Genomic DNA, 22964 nt, shown 5'->3' on the forward strand with positions numbered 1-22964 from the left:
CAGGCTGAGATTGGGAGCCAGGGGAAGGAAGGGGTGGGGTCATGGCGCAAACAGCAGAGACTTACCTTTCTTTACCAAGAGTAAGAATTTCTTGAATATTTTTGTTTGCTTTATACTCTTATGACCATTTCAGAGACTTTAATTTTTAAAAATATAAGTTATGGTTGTTTCAATGAGTCTGTAGATCTCCTCATGTTGCCATTCCAAAGTGCTTCCTGATTTTTTAAATGCATATCTTAAAATACAAGCAACCAGGACCCTTTAAATAAGGCAATATGCTCACAACCTGAAAAAGTTCTCCTCTGCCATCAGCTGATTCAACATCTACATGCAGCACACAGAATAAATAAGCAGCTCTTTAATAGTTATGCAAACATATTCCAGACGTGAAGTGTTTATCATTCATTTACAAGTGCAGTCTGTTACACCAATAACTGTTACTTGACCTGTTGTATAAAGTAAATAATGCATGAGAATTAGTCCTTGAAATAGTTCCTTGAATTTGTTTCCAATCCAGTGAATTAAAAAAAACACAACTGTGAATGGTATAAAGACGTAAAAATCATATTGTGATAAAATCAATTGCAAAAATAGAGAATCCAGATCCTACCCAGATAATTTAAGAACTCAGCAGTTTTCCTCAATTTAAACATGAGCCCACAGAGAAAATATTAAAGATGTCTTTCAATGTGATGCAACTGTATAAAACTAGAATACGACCATTAGATGACCAATGTATCAAAACCAACAGAATTTAGAAAACACATCTAATTCTAAAGTAAGCAGAAATAAAAAGACACTTTACAAAGAACTGTAACTGCTCCCTAATCATCATCAGAGTCCGAATCATATTTCTTTCCTCGGATGGTTTTCTTTTCCAGCTTTGTGAAGTTTGTTCCAATTTTCTTTTGGCTCTGAAATGGTGGCTCCATTAAATTTCCACTGAAAATAAAGCAAATATGAAAAGCACTTATTCTTTATGATTTAGTACAGAAAAATCTTTTTTTTTCTCTCATTGTAACATATGAAATAGAGTAAATTTTTCTTTAAAATGCTGGTGTCATAGCGTGGTGAGCAAGGATTTCTCTTCTGACCTGTATAGTGGTATGCGGTTTTCCATATTTGCTATTCGTAACAATGGAAGGTTTTTTTAAAAAGCACACACCATCTATATATATATAAAACCCTAATATGCAAATAGACCGAACGGCAGAACAACCGAACAACCGGTCGCTATGATGTGCGCTGACCATCAGGGGGCGTGCGCGGAACATGGTGGGTGTGGGTAGCAGATGGCAGAGTACGGAATATGGTGGGCATTGGCTGCGACTGGATGGTGGAGTAGGTGAGGGGGAGTGCCAGACCAAGGTGGGGCACTGGTTGCTGTCATCGGGCAAGCCTCTGGTGGTTACTGAAAATTCTTTGCTCCCATGCGCTGTGGTCCCATCCTGCACTCGCACCTGCTGCCAGCGCTGGCCCTGCCTGTGCCCGCTGCCGGCGGCTGCTGGCCCCAATCGCCCCTGAGGGTTTCGCTACCTCCCCCAGCTCCTGAGGGGCGTTCGGGGCAGCAGCCACCATTTGCACCAGCTGACGGCACCAGCCCCGCTCACACCTGCTGCTGGTGCCTGCCCCAATTGCTTCATGCTGTCAGCAGGTGCAAGCAGGGCCGGCGCTGTCAGCACATCAGCACATGGGAGCAGCAGCGGTGGGAGCGTGGCTGCCGGCAGACGGGACTGGGGGCTGTAGCAGAAGGGGCCAGGCGGGGTGCAGAGGATGGGCCGAGACCCGCCCCTGTGCCCGCTGCAGCCTCGCCACCCACAGTTCCTTTCAAGGTGCATGAATTCATGCACTGGGCCCCTAGTATATGATACAAAGACATATACATATTGAAGGTCACTTTTCAACATTAGAGTTGTGTGGTTTGAGGGGAAATACGTATTTGCTCTTTGTCCCAGGTTTCTAGCCCACAGCTACTAAAACCCTTGACTGTTAAGAGTGTCTTTTGGCCCTAGCTGGTTTGGCTCAGTGGATAGAGCATTGGACTGCACACTGGAGGGTCCCAAGTTTGATTCCAGTCAAGGGCACATGCTCGGGTTGTGGGCTCAATCCCCAGTAGAGGGAGTGCAGGAGGCAGCCAATCAATGATACTCTCTCATCATTGATGTTTCTATCTCTCCCTCTTCCTTCCTCTCTGAAATTATATATATATATATATATATAAATAAAAAATAAAAAATAAAATAAAATGCTGGTGTCAAGGAAGAGTACCTATTTGTTCATACCGATGGTTAATAGTGATAAACCTTACTTTGTACTACTAAATGTTTTAGATCAATGTTTTATTTTTCTCTTGTATCATTAACTGCTGATTAACATTTCACAGGATGCCAACAGAATTTCTGACTGAAAAACAAAGAAGAAAACCAAATGTTTTTTCTCATCTGTTTTGGATATGCTGAACCTTTTCAGAGTGAAAAGGACACAAAAAATGGTGCTGTATTTTGATAGCCTGTTATGACAGGTTCGATACTGTTTAACAACCTTTAATGTTTAGATTTCTACATACATCATCAAAACTCATGGAATTTATTATTATTAACCATTAACCAGAATTGGTGTGAAACTCTTTTTCAATGATGTTTGAGAATGATGCTTCAGAAATGAAATACGACAATTTCTTTTTTCAAAAGTATCTGGGAGTTACCTAGCACCTAGATCTTGTTTAAAATTCTTTATTGTTGAAACTTTTACATCTCTTTTTTCTCCCACTGACCTTGCCCCGCCTGCTCCCACTCCCTAGCACAAGCCCCTACCCCCTATTGTCTGTGTCCATTGGTCATGCTCATATGCATGCATAAAAGTCCTTTGGTTGATCTCTTACCCCCCCACTCCCCTGCCTTTCCCCTGAGGTTTGACATTCTGTTTGATGCTTCTATGTCTCTGGATCTATTTTTGTTCATTGGTTTATGTTGTTTATTATGTTCCACAAATGAGTGAGATCATGTGATTCTTATCTTTCTTCGAATGACTTATTTCGCTTAGCATAATTCTCATCCAAGGATATGTTTTTATTGGTTTTAGAGAGAGGAAGGGGGGGAGAGAGAGAGAGAGGAAGAGAGAGAGACATCAATGTGAGAGAGACACATCAACTGGTTGCCTCCCATACGTGCCCTGACCTGAGATTGAACCCACAATCTAGGTATGTACTCTGAGCAAGAATTGACCCTGCAACTTTGGGACAATGCCCCAACCAACTGAGCCACTGGGCCAAGGCTAGACCTTGGTTTTGAAATATCACTTGCCACTGAAAGGAACCATGGCTCCTTGGAGTAAGAGCCAATTCTAGGGAGAGTAGAACATGAGTACCCCTAAAACATCTTATTTGTATCAGAAAGCAAGTGCTCAAACACTATGGGGACATGACCAAAGGATATAGAAGCCTGTATGAAAGGGGCTCTCACTGGTCAAACCTGGGGCAATTTGAACTTCAAAGTAAATAATAATAGCAACAGAATATAACCCATTGAATAAAATAATTTACAGCCCATTCTAATATAAGTAAACAAGTAAAACTTAATGTGAGATATGGAAAAGTTCTTCCTTAAATCACTATTTGGCCTGGTAGACAACTGGTTAACCAGTGCTCAGTTATCCTCACCAGAAATGAGACAAACCATCATATGCCTCCTGATACGGTGCACTAAGAGGAAGAATACATCCCTTCTGTGATATACCTGTGAAAAAACGCATAATCTGAATCTAAACTTGAAACATAGACAAACCCCGTGGGCGGATGCTCTGTAAAATAACTAGCTTGGACTCTTCCAAAATATCACAGAACTGAAAAGCAAACGAAGGGCAAAAGGTTGTTACATGTTAGCGAAAACTAAAAACACGTGAATTCCAAGCAGTGCATTTTTTGATATGTAGGGCATTACTGGAATTTGAGTAAGGTCTATAAATCACCTCAATTTCCTGTTTTAATAATTGTACTGTGATTACATAAGAGAATGTCATTGTTCCTAGAAAATATACACAAAAGTATGTAAAGGTACAATACATCTACAATTTCCACTCAAATGGTTCTGGAAAAAAATATTAAGATAAAGCAAATATAAAGTGTTTAAAATAGGGAACATGAGTGAAGGGTATATGAGCATCATTTGTATTATTTCCAAACTGTTTAAAGTTTGAAATCATTTCAAAATAAGTGATTTTATTTAACATTAATATTTTGTTTACTATTAAGAAAATAAAACCTAAAACTCCCAAATCAACTTCTACGATGTAGGAATCATTTAGACATGTGTAGGAAAGATTCAGAGGAAAAGGGGTAGAGAAGTGAAAAGGCTAGAGAGGACTATTTATTGAAAGGCACAATGACTGCGGAATGAATGACAACTGCAGTTTTACCAACTATTCTTGCAAATCAAGAACAGGCACAAAGGGCCTGATCAGTTTGGCTCAGTGGTTGAGCATCAACCTATGAACCAGGAGGTCATGGTTCGATTCCCAGTCAGGGCACATGCCTGGGTTGCAAGCTTGATCCCCAGTAGGGGGAGTGCAGAAGGCAGTTAGTTGATCGACGATTCTCTCTCATCACTGATGTTTCTATCTCTCTCTCCCTCTCCCTTCCTCTCTCTGAAATTAATAAAAATATATTAAATAATAATAATAAAAGAATAACAACAACAAAAACAGAACAGGCATAGAGGCTCTGGTTGGTGTGGCTCAGTTGTTAGAGCATCAGCCCACATACCATAGGGGCATGGGTTGCAGGTTTGATTCTGGTCCTGGTTGGGGGCACGTGTGGGAGGCAACCAACTGATGTGTCTCTTTCTCCCTCCCTATTTCCCCTACCCGCCTCTCTCCCTCCCTTCTAAAAATCAATGGAGCCCTGGCTGGTGTGCTCAATGGTTAGAGCACTGGCCTGTGCACTGAAGGGTTACAGGTTTGATTCCTGGTCAAGGGCACGTACCTGGGTTGTGGGTTTGCTCTCTGCCTCTGGTTGAGACGCATGTGGAAGGCAACCAGTCGACGTGTCTCTATCACATCGATGTCCCCCCACCCCTACCCCCTTTCACTCCTTCTCTCCTTCTCTCCCTCCCTCCCTCCCTCCCTTCCACTTTCTCTCTGAAAAGCAATGGGAAAAATATCCTCTGGTGAAGATTAACAAAAAAAGAACAAGCACAAAGGGCAAAATGATATGCTATAATTTGTGGAATTAGATAAATTATCTGTCTGGAGAAATGGACAAAGAGATGAATGAAACAAGGAAGTTGGATTTTAGATGGTTTTCAAATTGAGACTGTTCCCTATTGTAAGTAATTTAAGCTAAGCATGGAAATGAGATTCTGTATATTTTCTCTGATTCTGCAAATGAGACAGGAATATACATTAAAATCTAATGTTTGAAAGTAAGTCACTATCAATTTGAGTAATCTGGTTTAAATCAGGGAAGAGTTCATTCTGGGTGTCATTTTGGGTTTCCAGGTTATACAGAATTAGATGCAATAGGATCTGTTAGGTTGAGAACTTTTATAGCTAGGTGTATTCCAAGACTCACTTTTATCCACGACTGATTTTTGCTGTGAGGTCATGCTAATAATGTACACTTTAAGAAATATGCTCTTCCTTTGTGAAAGTTTCTCTACATGTCAGCCAAAAGATCTTAGTTCCATAAAATAAACATTAACATAAAACAATCTTCTCTAAAAATATCACTGAAAATGTGTATTAAAATAAGTCTTTTTGTTAAAAGTTACCTGTAATTGATAATATCAGAGCAACCAAGCCGCCACTCTAAAGTTTCCGTGGTGAAGTCATCCGTATTTCCTAGGTCAGTAAATCCAGCGACGTAATCTTGCGTTTTCCCATCTTTCACCAGTGCTAGTGTGGGGATGACTTTGATCTTCAGTCTCTCACAAAGGAAAGGTGCTTTTTCCACATTCAGCTTCAAAAATTTGGTCTCCAGATGTTTCTTGGACAATATTGCTAAATGTTTGTCTAGTATTTTACACCTGTAAATAATAAATATAAAAAATCAAAACCCCAAACAACAGAGTTCTTCTTAAAGATAAATGCCATTAAGTAAGGTACACCTGATTTTATGTTTATCTGTTTGAGTCTCATACTTTGGTAGCCAACTGGTGCTTGTGTCAGGTGATCTCACTTCCATTTCAGAGGTAGCTGCCTGATTATGAGAGGCAGAAAAACAATGTAGTATTCTAAGAAGTCAGATTTGCTTTAATGATATTTATAAAAAACATTCAATATATGCCTAATATTGTTAAGTGCTTCACAAAGTTGTCATGTTCGTGATAAAAACAAAAGATTGTAATTTCTTTTATGCATGATTCCTGGTATCTTATACAGGAAGCTTGAAGGGTGACAAATCTAAACTTGATGGAACTCAGAGAGACTTCTCAGAATTAGAAATGTGCATATGGTGCAATATGTGCAAGTGCCACTGAGAAGTAACACTTCTAGCTGTAAATATGTCATTATGGTTTTAGAAAATGAAAATACCAGAAGTAACTTTCATTAAGCCATCTTCTAAAGAGAAAAATGGAAGTGACATTTTCTTTATAGTAGGATGTATTTAAACTGGTCAATCTTCTAGTGTTTCTGAAACAGACTATTGTAATAATCTTTTTGAGCAGTAGCTCTTCACCACTGGTATTCATTACATCGAACTTTAAAATATACAGATGAATCAAAATTCCCTGGGAGTGTGGCTGGAAACATGCAGGTGATGCTCATGCCCAATACAGATGAGAACCACTGCTTTGGATGCCTAAGACACTAGATGCTTCAGAGTTGTTTTTACCAGGCTTTTGGGGTACTCCATAGTTGTAGCTTTTCCTGAATTAGGTTTGGGCCTAGGGAAATTCTGATAAATTTAATGTCTCATTACTTTTCCTCTGAATGTATCTTTTCATATATCACCCTGAAGTGCAGCAATGAAATTTTAGTGAAAATGGTAGGAGAGAACTAATTATTATTATTATTATTATTGTTGTTGTTTTTAAACATCTTTTTATTGATCTGAGAGAGGAAGGGAGAGGGAAAGAGAGAGAGAAACGTCAATGATGAGAGAGAATCATTGATCGGCTGCCTCCTGCACACCCCCTACTGGGGATGAGCCTGCAACCCTTGCATGTGCCCTTGACTGGAATCGAACTCGGGACCCTTCAGGCCACAGGCCAATGCTCTATCCACTGCGCCAAATGGACTAGGGTGAGAAGTAATTATTAAATGGTTTTTGAATGAAGCTCAAAATAAAGGATAAATAAACCATTATGTGAGAAATATGTTCCTGAACATTTGTATATAAATCAACTCCATGGCTTTATTTGAGTAATAAGGAACATTTTATTTGTTGCCTTTCAATTATTTTTATTACTCAAAAAAGCTTCATTTTTCTTATTTAGCTTTTTGACTCTGTGCTTGTTCCCTCAACACGTTACAACAATTTCCTGTTCCTCAATAAGGAAAGCATGTCTGATCCTGTCACAGACACACTTAGCACACATGGATCCGCCACAAGCTGTTCGACAACCTCCCTAGAATTTTAGGTCTCACAGTGCAAACTCCACGAAGCAGGCCTAGCCACAGGCCACATGCAGACTTTGGTGCTTTCCCAAGCTTCTTGGTATAAAGGGGAACAGTTCTATCACCAGGGGTTTGGGACAGCCTATGTTCTGTTAGAGGCTGTATTGTTAGAGCCCAGCCGGTATGTCAAAACACTGGACCATTTGAAGGCTTGAAGACACCATCCCTGGAAGAGCTGGAATTTTTTAAACAATTTCATTTTTATGGACTTTAGGGAGAGAGAAGGGAGAGGAAGTAAGAGAGAAACATCAATTGGTTGCTTTCTGCATGCACCCTGATGGGGATCGAGCCTGCAACCTGGTATGTGCCCTGACTGGGAGTCAAACTGGTGACCTCTTGTATGGGACAATGCTCAACCAATTGAGCCACACTGGCCAGGACTGGAACCTATTTTAAATAAGACTTTGCATCATTTGTCAATTAATCCATTTTTTAAAAATACAGAAGCTGCAGTCATAGTGTAGTTAAAATAGCATTAGGCTTAAAACCTATTATCATTTAGTAACTGCATGACATTAGGTGAGCCGCACATGAAGCATGTACCTACTTACCTCAAAGGGTCACTGTGAGTGTTCTGGGATTTTACACGTGAAAGTGTACAGCCTATTATGTGCTAGGAACTTAGAAATATATACATACCTAATGATTTAAATTTTGATTTTTCAGTTTTAAGATTAGTACTCCTGGTGCTGCACTGTGTATGTATCCATCAAATATATTGACTAAGCACCTACTATGTGTCAGCCATGGCTGCTATAGGGCTAGGAATCCAAAACACAGTGGTCCACCTACAGGCAAACTCTACGCCTTCATAAAACAAGCTAGTGGTGAAAACATCTCATAAACAAGCGAGCACATCACATCATCTTACAGACTGATATGATATCAATATGTCACTTGTCATCAACACCAGAGGTTGGCAACTTAGGAAGATGAATGCCCATGGGAGATGACAGCGTACCACAATGGCAGAGGGCTTCCTTGATACCCTTTACCTTCCCCCATTTCCCCTTAGTGCAGGGGTGGGGAACCCTTTATCTGCCAAGGGCCATTTGGATATTTATAACATCACTCACGGGGCACACAAAATACCAACTTAAAAATTAGCCTGCTATTTTGGTCAAACACTTAATTAACTCACCCCTAAATGCCTTGGCAGGGCCAGACCAAATGATTTCTCAGGCCTTACATGGCCTGAGGGCCAGATGTTCCCCACACCTGCCTTAGAAGATATTTCACCATTTCAATATTTTCTTTATTTTTATATTTTTAGTCAGTAAGTCTCAAGCAATCAATCCATGAAAGACGTTAATTAACAGCCAACTTGTTGGGTGGTGAACCTAAGACAGGTCAATCTCAAGAAACAAGGAAAATCTCACATAAATAATCTAACTTTACACTTAAGGAACTAGAAAAAGAAGAAAAAAAAGAAAGCCCAAATTGAGTAGCATGAAGGATAATAATAAAGACTGGAGGGGAAATAACTGAAATAGAGTCTAAAAAAATAATAAAAAGGTCAATAAAACTAAGGGCTGGTTCTTTGAAAAGATTAACAAGATTGACAAACCTTTAATCAGACTCATCCAGAAAAAGAGAGGTACCAAATAAATAAAATCAGAAATGAAAAAGGAAAAGTAACAATGTACACCAAAGAAATACAAAGAATTGTAAGAAAATATTATGAACAACTATATGTCAACAAATTAGGCAATCTGGACAAAATGGATAAATTCCTAGAAACATAAAGTCTTCCACAACTGAATCAGGAAGAGTCAAGAGCATCTGAATAAACAGATTACAACTAGTAAAACTGAAGAAGCAATCAAAAAACACCCAACAGTCCTAGCCAGTCTGACTCAGGGCTTAGAGCATCGGCCCACAGACTGAAGGATCTTAGGTTTGATTTTGGTGAAGGGCATGCAGGCTCGATCTCCGTGGCTGCAGGCTCGATCCCCGGCCCCTGATTGGGGCACGTGCAGGAGGCAACCAATTGATGTGTGTCTCTCACATTGGTGTTTCTCTCTCCCTCTCCCTACCACTCTCTCTAAAAGTCAATGAAAAAAAATTATCCTGGAGTGAGGATTAACAAAAAGAAAACAACAACAACAAAATATCCAACAAACAAGAGTCCTAGACCAGCTGGCTTCACAGATGAATTTTACCAAACATTTGAAGAACTAACACCTATCTTTCTCAAACTATTCCAAAAAAAATTCAAGAGGAGGGGAGACTTCCAAGTTCATTTTACAAAACCAGATAAAGACACTACAAAGAAAGAAAATTATAAGCTAATATCCCTCATGAACATAAATGCTAAAATTTTTAATTAAAGCAAACTGGATCCAGCAATACAGTGTAAAAGATTATACACTATCATCAAGTGAGATTTATTCCAGGATGCAAGATTGGTACAATATACACAAACCAATTAATGTGATATACCATATAAACAAAATGAAGGATAAAACCACATGATCATTTCAAAAGGTGCAGGAAAAGCATTTGATAAAATCGAGCACCCATTTATGATAAAAACAAAACAAAACAACTCAGCAAAATAGAGAGGGAACATACTTCAACATAATGAAGGCCATATATGAAAAACCCACAGCCAATATCATACTCAATGGGCAAAAACTAAAAGCATTCCCTTTAAGATCAGGAACAAGACAGGGTTATCTGCTTTCACCACTCTTACTCAAAATAGTACTGGAAGTCCTAGCCACAGCAATCAGATAAGAAGAATAAATAAAAGGCATTCAGCCGAAACCGGTTTGGCTCAGTGGATAGAGCATCGGCCTGTAGACTGAAAGGTCCCAGGTTCGATTCCGGTCAAGGGCATGTACCTGGGTTGCAGGCACATCCCCAGTGGGAGATGTGCAGGAGGCAGCTGATCGATGTTTCTCTCTCATCGATGTTTCTAACTCTCTATCTCTCTCCCTTCCTCTCTGTAAGAAATCAATAAAATATATTTAAAAAAAATAAATAAAAAAATAAAAGGCATTCAAATGGAAAGGCAAAAGTAAAACTGTCATTATTTGCAAGTGACATGATACTGTATATAAAAAACCCTAAAGATTTCACCAAAAAACTACTAGGACTTGATTACATTTAATGAAGGATGTAAAAGACATATATTTGGAAAATTGTAAGACACTGAAGAAACTGAAGATACAGTAAGTGGAAACATATGCCATGTTCAACATGGATAGGAAGAATTAACATAATTAAAATGTTCATAGATTCAACACCAAAGCAATATAGATTCAACACCAATTCCAATCAAGATACCAATGGCTATTCACAGAAATAGAACAAATATTCCAAAAATTTACATGAACCCAAAAAAAGGCTCCAAATAGCAACAGTGATCTTGGGAAAGAAGAACGAAGTTGGAGGAATCACACCACCTGATATCAAACTATACTACAAGGCTACAGTAATCAAAACAGCATGGTACTGGCATAAAAAGACATATTGATCAATGGAACAGAATAGAGAGCCCAGGAATAAATCCATGCCTTTATAGTCAATTAATATTTGACAAAGGAAGCAAAAACATACAATAAGGTAAAGGTAATTTATTCAATAAATGGTGTTGGGAATACTGGCCAGATATGTACAAAAAAATGAAACTAGACCACCTTCTTACATCATACACAAGAATAAGCTCAAAATGGATTAAATATTAAATGTTTGAATCAAAACCAAACCAAAACATTTTTGCACAGGAAAGGGGACCATCAACAAAATGAAGACAACCCAATGAATGGGAGAACATATTTGCCAAAGATATATCTGATAAGGGGTTAATATCCAAAATTTATAAAGAATTTATAAAATTCAACACCAAAAACCCCCCAAACAATCCAATTTAAAAATGAGCAAAGGACTTAAATGGACACTTCTCCAAAGAAGACATATAGATGGCCAACAGACATATGAAAAGATGCTCAATGTCACAAGTCATCATCAGAGAAATGTAAACTAAAACCACAGTGAGATGTCACCTCACACCTGTCAGAATGGCTATCAACAATAAATCAACAAACAACAAATGCTGGGGAGGATGTGGAGAAAAGGGAACCTTGTTCGTGCACTGTTGGTTAGAATGCAGATTGGTGCAGCCACTGTGGAAAGCAGCATGGAGTTTCCTCAAAAAAAAAAAAAAAAAGGAAGTGCCTTATGACCTATGATTCCATTTCTGGGAATTTATCTGAAAGAACCCAAAATACCAATTCAAAAGAATATGTGCACCCCTATGCTCACAGTGCAGCATTATTTACAATAGCCAAAACATAGAAGCAGCCCAAGTGTCCATCAATAGATGAGTGGATAAAAAAGCTATAGAGCCCTAACTGGTTTGGCTCAGTGGATAGAGCGCCGGCCTGCGGACTGAAAGGTCCCAGGTTCGATTCCGGCCAGAGGCATGTACCTTGGTTGCGGGCACATCCCCCGCAGGTGTGCAGGTAGGAGGTGTGCAGGAGGCAGCTGATCGATGTTTCTCTCTCATGGATGTTTCTAACTCTCCCTCTCCCTTCCTCTCTGTAAAAAATCAATAAAATATATATTAAAAAAAAAATAAAGGTATCTACAGCTTTTTTTTTTATGTTTTATTGATTTTTTACAGAGAGGGAGGGAGAGGGGATAGAGAGTTAGAAACATCAATGAGAGAGAAACATCGATCAGCTGCCTCTTGCACACCTCCTACTGGGGATGTGCCCGCAACCAAGGTACATGCTCCTGGCCGGAATCGAACCTGGGACCTTTCAGTCCACAGGCCTGAATAAAACATAAAACATAAAAAAAAAAAAAAAGCTGTAGATACCTTTATTTTTTATAATATATATTTTATTGATTTTTTACAGAGAGTAAGGGAGAGGGATAGAGAGTTAGAAACATCGATGAGAGAGAAACATCGATCAGCTGCCTCCTGCACACCTCCTACTGAGGATGTGCCCACAACCAACGTACATGTCCTTTACCGGAATCAAACCTGGGACTTTCAGTCCGCAGGCCGGCCCTCTATCCACTGAGCCAAACTGGTTACGGCTGTAGATACCTTTATACAGTGGAATACTACTAGGCCATAAAAAGGAAATCTTACCTTTTGCAACAAAATGGATGTACCTGGAGAGCATTATGCTAAGTGAAATAAGCAAGTCAGAGAAAGGCAAATACCATATGATTTTACTAATTTGTGGAATCTAATGAACTAACAAGCAAAATAGTGACAGACTCACAGAGAGTAGGCTGACAGGTGCGAGTAGGGGGAGTCGAGGGGGTAGGGTGGAGGTTATTGAGCCAAAAAGAAAAAAAAGAGAGAAAAAAACTCATGGACAGGAAAACAGTGTAGTGACTGCTGGGGGTAGGAGGGGGGTAGAGGGTCAGTGGGTAGGAGGAATGGGTGGAGGGAGGTGGAAGGAGGTAGAGGAGGGTAAAGGAGGGATAACTGGTGCTGGATGGAGACTTGATTTGGGATGGTAAACACAATACAGTGTACAGACTACATGTTGTAGAATTGTGCACCTGAAACCTATATAATTTTGTTAACCAGTGTCACTCCAATAAATTCAATAAAAAGAAAAAAAGTAGAAAAATTCTTGTTGCACTGATAAAAAATTTAAGTATACACTTCTAAGGTGTTTTTATTTTTATTTTTTTAAATACATTTTTATTGATTTCAGAGAGGAAGGGAGAAGGAGAGAGATAGAAACATCAATGAGAAAGAATCATTGACTGGCTGCCTCCTGCACGCCCCCCACCGGCACATGCCCTTGACCGGAATCGAACTTGGGACCTTTCAGTCCGCAGGCTGACGCTCCATCCACTGAGCCAAACCGGCTAGGGCTCTAAGATGTTTTTAAAGTTAGTAAATATATAATTCAGAAAACAGCCATTAATATAGAAATATTCTTGACTTTTAATAATGTTCACTTATACTTGTATATGTAACTGGTTTTTAAGTTAATCTTTAAAATAACAATTGCTTAACTTCAATGTACAGACTTCTAGTACAAAGAAACAACTTAGAAAGTAGTTCCTTTTATTGTTCTTAATTTCTCTGTCAGTATACAGTATTTCTATTCAAACATCTCTCCATGTTTAAAAAAGTCAGTGAAGGAAACAATGTTACCTGAATGTAGAGTCTCTGTAGAAATGGCAAACCACATTTTTACTCTCCTTGACTTCTTGAAAAAAGTCTCTCTCACTAGGGATTTCTCTGTATTCCCCATGTCCTTTTGAAAGCCATTCCTGATTTGAAGAAAAAGGAAATATTACACATTTGAAATATCTTTTAGTACCAGCTTATAGGGTGTGTGCAAATCAGCACAATACAGGTGAGGCGATAGTTTACACTTGTGAATGTGTGAAACAGTTTATTCTTGTATTATTTAATTAGTGTATTATTTTACATAGGAACTATAAACTATTTTTGCCCCACCCTGTACTTTGTGATTTTATCCTGTAGAGAAAGGAATTCCTTTCAGTGACTTACTTTCCTATGTTTCTATTGTCAATGCAAAAGTAGTGTGCGTACTATCTCCACAGCACGGCTCATATTTATGACAATTACCTGCCTTGGTAACTTAGAATATATGTTTTATTAGAACTTTGAAAATAAAATTTTAGACTCATGAGACTTAGCATGTGCAATCCATTTAATTTCTCTGCACTCAAACTATTAAAATCAGAAGCATTTGATTCAAATTACTAAAAAGCTTTCATAGATAATGCTCATGAGATAAAGCCAGCCTTTGGGGACAGGGGAAAAAAGAGGGGGGGAGGGTTACTGCAGCTCTGATGCTCAGGGGCCCTGCTTTCCCTCGACGACCAGCAGGGAGAGGCAGGAACCTTTCTATACTGGTGGCCAATGGGCAGTATCCTAGAAGAAAGAGTGGTCTACTCGGTGTCCAGAAACAACAGAGATCTCCTAAGTCATGTAATCCAACTTCCCAAACCAAGATGCCAACCCTCACCAGCACGCCTGGCACACCTTCCAGCCTCTGACCTTTCCTGTGACAAGAAGCTTCTCCCCACAACGGGCAGCCTGTTTCCTCGTCAGGCAGTTAGTTTTAATAAAGGGGAACAGGGCTCGCAGGCAGAAGGCCTGCGCCTGAATAACGGCTCTACTGCTTATCAGGCTATGAATTCTAATATCATGTCTGAGCCCCAATTTCCTCATGTGTAACAGGGAGATCATGGAGCATTTACCTCAGAGTAGTTGTGAAAATAAGGCAATCGACACGAAGATGAGTAAAACAGTGCCTGACACATGTGCTTAGAAAGCATCTGTATGTGTACTAGTGCTAATCTTTAGAAAGGTCTTCTCACACTGAAGTACCTTATCTCTAACTTCGGTCTGTGGATCCCAGCTTGAACCTACGATTAGAGAGAAAAGTGCTAATCTTTTCTTTACATGTTGGCCCTTCACATATCACATCTCACCCATGTCCTCCCTTCTCTACACTGAATCTCCATTTCCTCTCGACTGTTTCTCACACGGAACGGTATCTAGACTCCCGCTTCTGGTTGTCCTCTGAACAGTTTAATTCCTCCATGCTCTTTTAAAACGTGGCAGAGGTCTGAATGCAGCCTCCAGAAGGTCAAACTAGAAAGAGGCAGGAACACCATCTCCTTTCCTCCGCTGCACTTAAGCTAAAGCAGCCCAGGTGCAGTATCCATTTCACAATGGCTTCCATTGAGCTGACACTTGCAGGAGGCCCAGATACCTTTTCCTTATGTGACATTTCTTTGGTAAAGCTCCTATAAACAGTTTAACCTCTCAAATACAATTCCTTAAAATGATATGTGACATTTCATGATTCCTTTCTTTACTTGCTGCCGGGGTTCTTGTCCCAGCATCAAGAATGCTTCAGGAATCTGGAAAAGGCTGTGGGTAGATGACATAGGAATCCAGAGATTAATAAAGAGTCTGGAGTCGAGATATAATTTTGAAAGGCATTGGGGGTTAGAGGACCTTCAGCTAAAGGAACTGAAGACTCCCTCCTTGTCTAGGACCCTTGCTTTTATTAACACATTGCGTACCACATAGAAATCTCTAAAACATACACCAGGGACCGCACGTTTTTGGGCAAACTGCACGTTATTTAAATCATCATAATGCACTTTAGGTGTTGTTTTTCAATAATTATAACATTTTTATTTACAAAAACAATTAAACAATTAAAGTTCCTAGTACTTTTTTAATGTATGGTACTGCGTAAAACATTTTCCTCTATGAAGAGGGACCAAACAAAATTTACGTAAGTATCTAGATTCACTCCTTTTTCCATGGGCGTGAAAAAAAACGAGAACACTCGTGAGCGGTCCTTAACAGATGGCGTGAAGAGAAAACTCCTGAGCAGTAAGAAATGTGTTAACACAATTTGTCCTAAGGCAAGGTGGAGATAATACACTTCAAAGGGTAAGGTTTCAAAGGGTACAGAAGCATCATCAGAATGGGGGAATTAGCCTATGGCTGTTCAGGTGTTTGGCCAGTAGGAGGCAATAACATGTAGATTAAGATGCCCTTTAACTGTCTGGCAGCCACAATCAGTTTCCTATTCAGGTTTGGGGAAATGCCTTTAGCCATTCCCAACAGGGGACTACAAGTGTGACTCAACCCTGTTGAGTCCCCAAGTTTAATCAACCTTTTGATGAAACTCTTAAAATTATGACATGCTGGAATTGGTTCCCGGCAACTTGTCAATGACCTGTGCACTTAAAACAGTATTTTTATTAAAATAGAAAATAATGAACAAAATTTTTGGTGGGCTCACCCTATTTCTTACCTTGTCCTTCTGCTCTCTACCTACGTCCTATGCCTCTAGCTGCCACAGTAGGGGGGTGCTTGGCTGACTGAGGAATATTGATTAACACAGGTCTATTAAGTACTTATGTCACTGTGTACACTGGTTTCCCCAATACCTTTGTGGATCAGAAAAATCAAAATTACTATACAATCTGCACTACTCTTTCAAAAAGAATGGCTATAAAAACCATTAAGGCTTCTTGCCTATTTCCTCAGAAAACATGTTAAAAAAATAAAAATAAATAAAAAGGGATCTATTAAAATGCAGTAAAGCCCAGCCAGCATGGCTCAGTGGTTGAGTGTTGACCTATGAACCAGGAGGTCACCATTCAATTCCTGGTCAGGGCACACGCCTGGGTTGTGGGCTCGATCCCCAGTAGGGGGCTTGCAGGATACAGCTGATCAGTGATTCTTTCTCATCACTGATGTTTCTATCTTTCTCCCTCCCTTCCTTCCTAAAATAAAATAAAAAACTATTGCTTATTTAAATGCAGTAAAAGCTCTAAAATAAGACCCTCTGAGTTACTCCATAACAAATTCATTTTAAATTGATTTGTATGTTAATAAAAAAAAGTCTAAAGGCTGCCTGCTTTAATTGGTTTTTAATTATAAATACTCAGCCTATTGTTTTTAAAACTGCTGGACATCTTTTAAGATATCGAATATGTTCCTCACTGCAAATCAGGTAGATACAGAGTTCTACCCTAGTATGCCAACTTTTTTCTAGTTGAGCATTAGCAATGAGTAGTGTGTTTAACTCACAGCTAACTTATGACAGGCTGGCTTCACCACCTGAAAGGGAACCACTGCCTCCTGCTGCTGAAGTCTCTTCCTAGTCCACTTCAACCACATATATCCGAGCTCAGAAAATGATCCTGGGCACGTATTTCTTTTACTTGACTGTAGACTATCACACTGAGCAGGCTAATTTTGAATGTGTCTTTAAAACTAATTTTTATCCAGCCAAATTTTTAATTGTGATAGGTAATTTGAGGTAAAAAAAAAAAAAGATAAAGGAAAAAGAAAACACCTTAACAATGAGGACCTGTACTGTAACTACTGGCACATGTGTATGTTTGTGAGGCGCACACTGTTAAAGCAATTTCAGAAAGCAGAGCAGGGGGGTTACTTGTTTCTGCTGTTGAGTTTTCTTTAGTGCCTTAAGTCTCTTTTCTTTGAGGAGTTCTAGTTCATCCTCGTCCATCTGATCCATTTTCTGAATTTCAGCATCCAAACGCTCTTCTACTAGTTTGGTGGTCTGAAGCAACTGATTTTCCAGGACTTTTGAAAACATGTCGACAGATGTATGAGCTTCCATTCTTTACAGTTCAGCCTTGCTGCTGGGGAGAAGGTTTACAAGGTTAGAAAAAAAGATGCAAATAAGTAAAGTTTTCTTTCTTATTTTAAAAAAATTCCAGCAAGTGCATAATTTATAGTTCACAAAGTGTTCTCTGACAATCAAGCACTTCATGTTAGGCTTTTCAATAGATTATAGTCACAGCACTCAAAAACGATTTAGAGCAAAGTTTAGGTGCTCCTGAGTTAGTTTTTGTTTTATTATATGAAAGCAAAGGTAAGTCTTTAAGAACATAACCACAGACCAGAGAAAAATGAGTAGTTAGGAGTTACAGTAGTTGGAGCTATAGCTAGTGATATATATTGACAATCATTATTCTTTACCAAAGAAAGAGAAGCAAAATAGAAATGACTAAACTGTTGTAAGGTTGTACATATACACAGATACCAAACTTTGCTTCAACACAGAGCAGAGTTGAGCAAAAGACACATTTTCATGGTCTCTGCCTAAATGATTTTCTTTTCCTTAACTCCTAAGAAAGGCAATTACAATTCATGTAAAGAATGATGCCTGGTGCTCCCTAAGCTTTGGTTTCCATGCCTTTTCTCCCATTACCTAACAAAATCTATGAGGCCACAAGATTGATATTGACTTATTGACACTCAGTGTTCTTAGCTTTGATGTAAAACAATGTAATAGTCTATTTTTGACTTTTCTGTCACTCTTCTTCGTAAGATTGGAGTTTGTAAACATATTCTAATTCAGATTACAAAGGAAGATCTCAATTACATTGGTTTTAAAGAAATGTAGTCCTGCCCTGGCCCAACAGCTCAAATGGTTAGAGTATCATCCCCATATGACAAGGTTGCAGGTTCAAACTCCTGATCAGGGCACATACAAGAAGTAATCAACGAACGCTTAAGTAAGTGGAACAATAAATCAATGATTCTGTCTTTCTAAAAAAAAAAAAAAGATAAAAAATTCTTTCAAAAGAAATGTATTATTTTCCACCAGCAACAATCAGATGGCGATTTTTATGTGTACACCTGGATTACTACAGAAATATAATTTATATATTTTGCCTATCAAAGCAGGAGGCTGTTGCATCTCAACTACTTACATGCATCTGCAAATACTAACGAAGTACTTTTAAAAATCTGAAGGAGCCCTGGCCAGTGTTTCTAAGTAGTTAGATCTTCAGCCTGTGCACTGAAGGGTCTTGGGTGTGATTCCTGGTAAAGGGCACTACAGGGTAGTAGGTTCGATCCCCGTTCAGGAGGCAACCAATCGATGTTTCTCTTTCTCTTTCCTCCCTCTTCCCTCCCTTCTGCTCTCTCAAAAATTCACTGGAAAAAATATCTTCAGGTGAGGATTAACAAAAAAATCTGAATAAACTGTGATCTCATCCACCAGCTTCTGTGGAAATGAAGATAGTCTTCCTGAAAACCTCACTTTTGATTCCTTTTTCTCCAAAGAAAAAGCAGTTGAAATGCACATTTCACTTCATCTTTGTATCTCTACAGCTAGCAATGTCAGGGGCACAGTAGGTGCTCAAAAAATATTTAACTTGGGCCCTGGTGTGGCTCAATGGATAGAGCACCAGCCTGCGGACTGACGGCTCCTCCCCGGCCTGGGCCCTGGTCAGGGGCGTGTGCCTCTCTCACGTTAATGTTTCTCTCTCTCTCCCTCTCTCTTCCACTCTCGCTAAAAATCAATGGAAAAAAAATTAACTTTGAATGAACAAACTGTTAGTTCTTCAAGTGCTATAAAATTTTAAAGGAGCTGTATTTTATATGTAGTAAAAGAATTTTATGCCGAAACTGGTTTGGCTCAGTGGATAGAGTGTCGGCCTGCGGACTGAAGGGTCCCAAGTTCGATTCCAGTCAAGGGCATGTACCTTGGCTGTGGGCACCACCCCAGTAGGGAGTGTGCGGGAGGCAGCAGATCGATGTTTCTCTCTCATCGATGTTTCTAACTATCCCTTTCCCTTCCTCTCTGTAAAAAATCAATAATATATATATAAGAATTTTACACTCCCTACCTTCCAAGAAAAATGTCAGTGAGACTGCAACTTTCCAGGGGCTAGGTGAGGCAGAAAACTGAATACTAAAGCCTGACTTGCTTGTCAGAACCAAGCAAGTTCTTACCAGGGGCATATAGAATTGATACCCGACACAATGGGTCAGAGGCTGCCTGTCACTACTTGAGCCAAATTAAGCAGAGACAGGGTTGAATCATCAATGAGCGTTTATTCCAATAATGCTGGCAGTTTGGGGAGAGCAGCCGGTCACCTGGAAATTCTGCTCTGACCCCCGTCACCAGTGGGCTGATTTTATTAGGGTCAGGAAAAAGAAAACAGCGTGTAGCTGCGAGCTGCAAGTGTAACAGGGCAAGGGAGGGTGTGGTCTGCAGTCCGGCCTTCAGGAGCTCAAAGTCTGATAACAAGGCGCTAATCTTCTTTGTTTTTTAAAGCTTTATTTATTTATTTATTTATTTATAGTCAATCCTCACCAGAGGATATTTTTCCATTGATTTTTTTGGGGGGAGAGTGGAAGGGAGAGGAAGAGACAGAAACATCGATGCGAGACACATGGATTGGTTGCCTCCTGCACGAACCCCGACCAGGGGCGGGGAATCTGCAACCAAGGTATGTGCCCTGGACTGGAATCGAACCCGGGACCTTTCAATCCACAGACCAACGTTCTATCCACTGAGCCAACCGCCTAAGGCGGCTAGTCCTCTTGTGATGCTACAAGTAGTTCAGCCCATTCCCGGGACTGGAGAATGGTCAGCCGTCCCGAAGCCAACTCCCGGAGGGGGTCAGGGTCCGGGTACCGCAACCAAATCAAAGAGTGTCCTGTCCTTGGTCTGTTTTTAAAATGTGATTTTTTCACAGCCCTGTTGTTGTCTTTTTGCAACACATCCTATAGTTCCCCGGAGTCTGTAAGAAAACCTCCTATCTATAGTTAGTAAGGTGAGCAATTATTAAACAACTGTGGCTCTATTCTTAAGTGCCCTTCCCCCTTTCAGGATGAATTCAGAATTCAATGCTGCGATAATTTGGACCGGAAGTGATTCACGAGAGCTGCGGGGGAGCGGGAGAGGGAGGGGCAGGTGATGGTGTTCACCGCATTGGAAGGGGTAAGGCCAGGTTTCGCAATCCTGATAACTCTCTATCCTTTAAGCCACAAGCCGCGGATTCTTCCATTTTTCAGCTCCACTGGGACGGTGGGAAAGGACTGGTTCTCCAATTACCTTACCACTTCCTGGATGCGCCTACGTGCGCCCTCCCAACCAACCCAGAGGCCTCCTCCTCAACCGAGAACAGGACCTGCCCAAGGAATCGTCCCCAGGGTATCCTGCCACTCCCCGAGCCACCTGGGAACAGACGGGGGCGGAGTTCAGCTGGCCCTCGCCTGCAACGCCTCCCGAGGCGCAGGCTCCAAACGGTCACAACAGCACTGACACCGGCACCGGGGCCGCGCCCCTCCCCCGCCTGGAAGAATGCTGAGCGGCGGCGTCTCCGTGAGCACTGGGCCGCGGCGGCCGTTCTTCCCACACCACCCCTGCCTCACCTGAGCTCTCGGTGATCCCTGAGAAGGGACGGGCCAGCGGCTCCAGAAGCACAGTCCACCCTGGCTTCAGCTTCGCAGCAGCTGCTAATGGCTGCGAACCAGCCGTCACTTCCGCCTCTAGATTGGCTGAGGCGCGCTTACGCTTTACAGCCTGCGACGCCGGAGGAAGTGACGGGGGAGGAAGGCGGGCGAGAGGCTGGAGCTGACGTGTGGCCCCGTTTCCGGCCCGGGGTTTAAATAGCCCAGAGGGCGCGGGAGCAAAGTATGCTGGGAGTGGTAGTTTTTTAGTGCTCAGCTGGAGTTGTCTGTAGGCTCTGGACCTCAGGATACATGTTACGTCAGAAATCAGCCACACACTTGCTCAGGAGTGACACTCCAACTTCGTTTCCATCCTGTCTATGGAACATTAAAAGTTGAATTGTAACATACAGCATGATTAGCTTGTATGTAGTTAACACTCGTAAAGTCACCGACCAGATCCAGTTATAGCACATTTTCACCACCTTCCTAGATTCCCTCGTGACTTCCCTAACACAAATTTTTAGAACTTGTTTTAGTAAACGACCTATTTGGGGAACTTAATGGGTGTGTCCTTTATTTTTATAGTGATTGTACGTACTTCCTAACTCATGGAGTCACTGAGAAGCTCAATTTTGTCCTGGATTTATTTCCCTTGGGAACAACCAGAGCGCTTATCTTTGCTTCATTGTGGTTCTTTACTGATTTTCCAACAGCTGAGACTACAAAGGTGTACAGGTGTCAAGGTTGAAAGGTGGAACGGAAGCCCAGCTCAATTAAGTTCGGCTTCTGACCAGGCTCCAGTTCTCCAAGTCTGCGACCCTCGCAGGGAGGGGCCGACTTGGGGAATTTTCAGCCTCATTGTCAGCCTTTGGGTTCTAGAACCTGGAAATCGCGCGGGCGTCGATGCGCGGCGGACGCTTGCGGGAAGGGGGCGCTCCGCTCCGGCCTGGCGGGCGGGCGCAGTGGAGACGCTCTACCCGAAGGGCAGCTCTCGTTGAGCCACGCCCTGCGTCCGCACGCCGAGGCGGCGGGAAGATGCGCTTGCGCACTGCGAGCCCTCACCATATGTGCCCTGTCCCAGTGCGCGGGTCCGTGCGGAGCCGGGTGCGAGAGGCGGCAGCGCGGGGCGGACGGAGCTGAGCGGAGCCCGAAGTCGGCCGGGGGACAGTGGGTCTGTGAGAGAGCGAAGAGCGGGCTTGGGGCCGCGAGCGCCGCTGTCAGGCGATGGGGAAGAAGCAGAAAAACAAGAGCGAAGACAGGTAAGTCAGTGTCTGGGTCCGCTCGGCAGCGGCCGGCGCGGCTCAGGGGGTCGTGCGGGTCCCGCCAGCTCGGGGTGGACCAGGGTTGAGGCTCGAGGCCGGCCTCGCAGGGCACAGGGCCCGGGCCCTGAGTGGGCGCCGCGGGCCCGAGACCCCGGTTCCGGGCAGGCGCGGAGGGCCTCGGCGGCTGGCGGGCTCTCCGAGCCAGACTCAGTCCCACTTCTGCCCCTCGCCCGGCCAGGAAAAGAGGGGCCTCTGGCCTGAGAAGCGGGGCAGTGGTTTCGGGGCTCCCGGCGTGGTCCGGGTGGTCGGCGTTTTGGGGGCGTCGCTCGAGGCGAGGCTCAGGAGGAGTTCTGTGCGCCTTTGTACCTGCGAGCACTGGG

General features: G+C 41.7%; 2 protein-coding genes across 4 annotated transcripts in view; one reads left to right on the top strand and one right to left on the bottom strand.

Moving 5' to 3' along the window:
- Nucleotides 1-343: 343 nt before the first annotated feature.
- Nucleotides 344-21682, bottom strand: TXNDC9 (thioredoxin domain containing 9). 2 transcript variants are annotated; one of them, XM_059658985.1, is made up of 5 exons: nt 21302-21682; nt 17559-17766; nt 13751-13869; nt 5766-6020; nt 344-942 (listed from the first exon to the last, which is right to left on the bottom strand). In XM_059658985.1, exons 2-5 carry the CDS (start codon nt 17745-17747, stop codon nt 825-827), a joined length of 681 nt encoding a protein of 226 aa, XP_059514968.1. In that variant the 5' UTR covers nt 17748-17766; nt 21302-21682; the 3' UTR covers nt 344-824. The 2 variants fall into 2 exon arrangements, with proteins under 2 accessions (XP_059514968.1, XP_059514967.1); XM_059658984.1 differs by having other exon boundaries at nt 17559-17769; nt 21302-21676.
- A 580-nt stretch (nt 21683-22262) lies between these two features.
- Nucleotides 22263-22964, top strand: part of EIF5B (eukaryotic translation initiation factor 5B) — a 58763-nt gene continuing 58061 nt past the window's right edge. Inside the window, exon 1 of one of the 2 annotated variants that reach the window (XM_059658983.1) lies at nt 22263-22581. In XM_059658983.1, the coding sequence (XP_059514966.1) occupies nt 22547-22581 (35 nt within the window). In that variant the 5' untranslated portion in view covers nt 22263-22546. The remainder of the gene's footprint in view (nt 22582-22964) is intronic. The other variant, XM_059658982.1, reaches the window with a different exon arrangement.

The sequence above is a fragment of the Myotis daubentonii genome, chromosome 12 (assembly GCF_963259705.1).
Source record: "Myotis daubentonii chromosome 12, mMyoDau2.1, whole genome shotgun sequence".
Lineage (NCBI taxonomy): Eukaryota > Metazoa > Chordata > Mammalia > Chiroptera > Vespertilionidae > Myotis > Myotis daubentonii.

Bases quoted from the DNA above. Each gene is read 5' to 3' on its own strand.
- TXNDC9 (XM_059658985.1), bottom strand. From the start codon at position 17,747: ATGGAAGCTCATACATCTGTCGACATGTTTTCAAAAGTCCTGGAAAAT. The intron at 13,870-17,558 runs GTAACCCCCCTG...TCTTCAAATCAG, and splicing joins AAACTCAACAGCAGAAACAA to GAATGGCTTTCAAAAGGACA. The intron at 943-5,765 runs GTAACTTTTAAC...CTTTATTTTCAG, and splicing joins TCTGATATTATCAATTACAG to TGGAAATTTAATGGAGCCAC.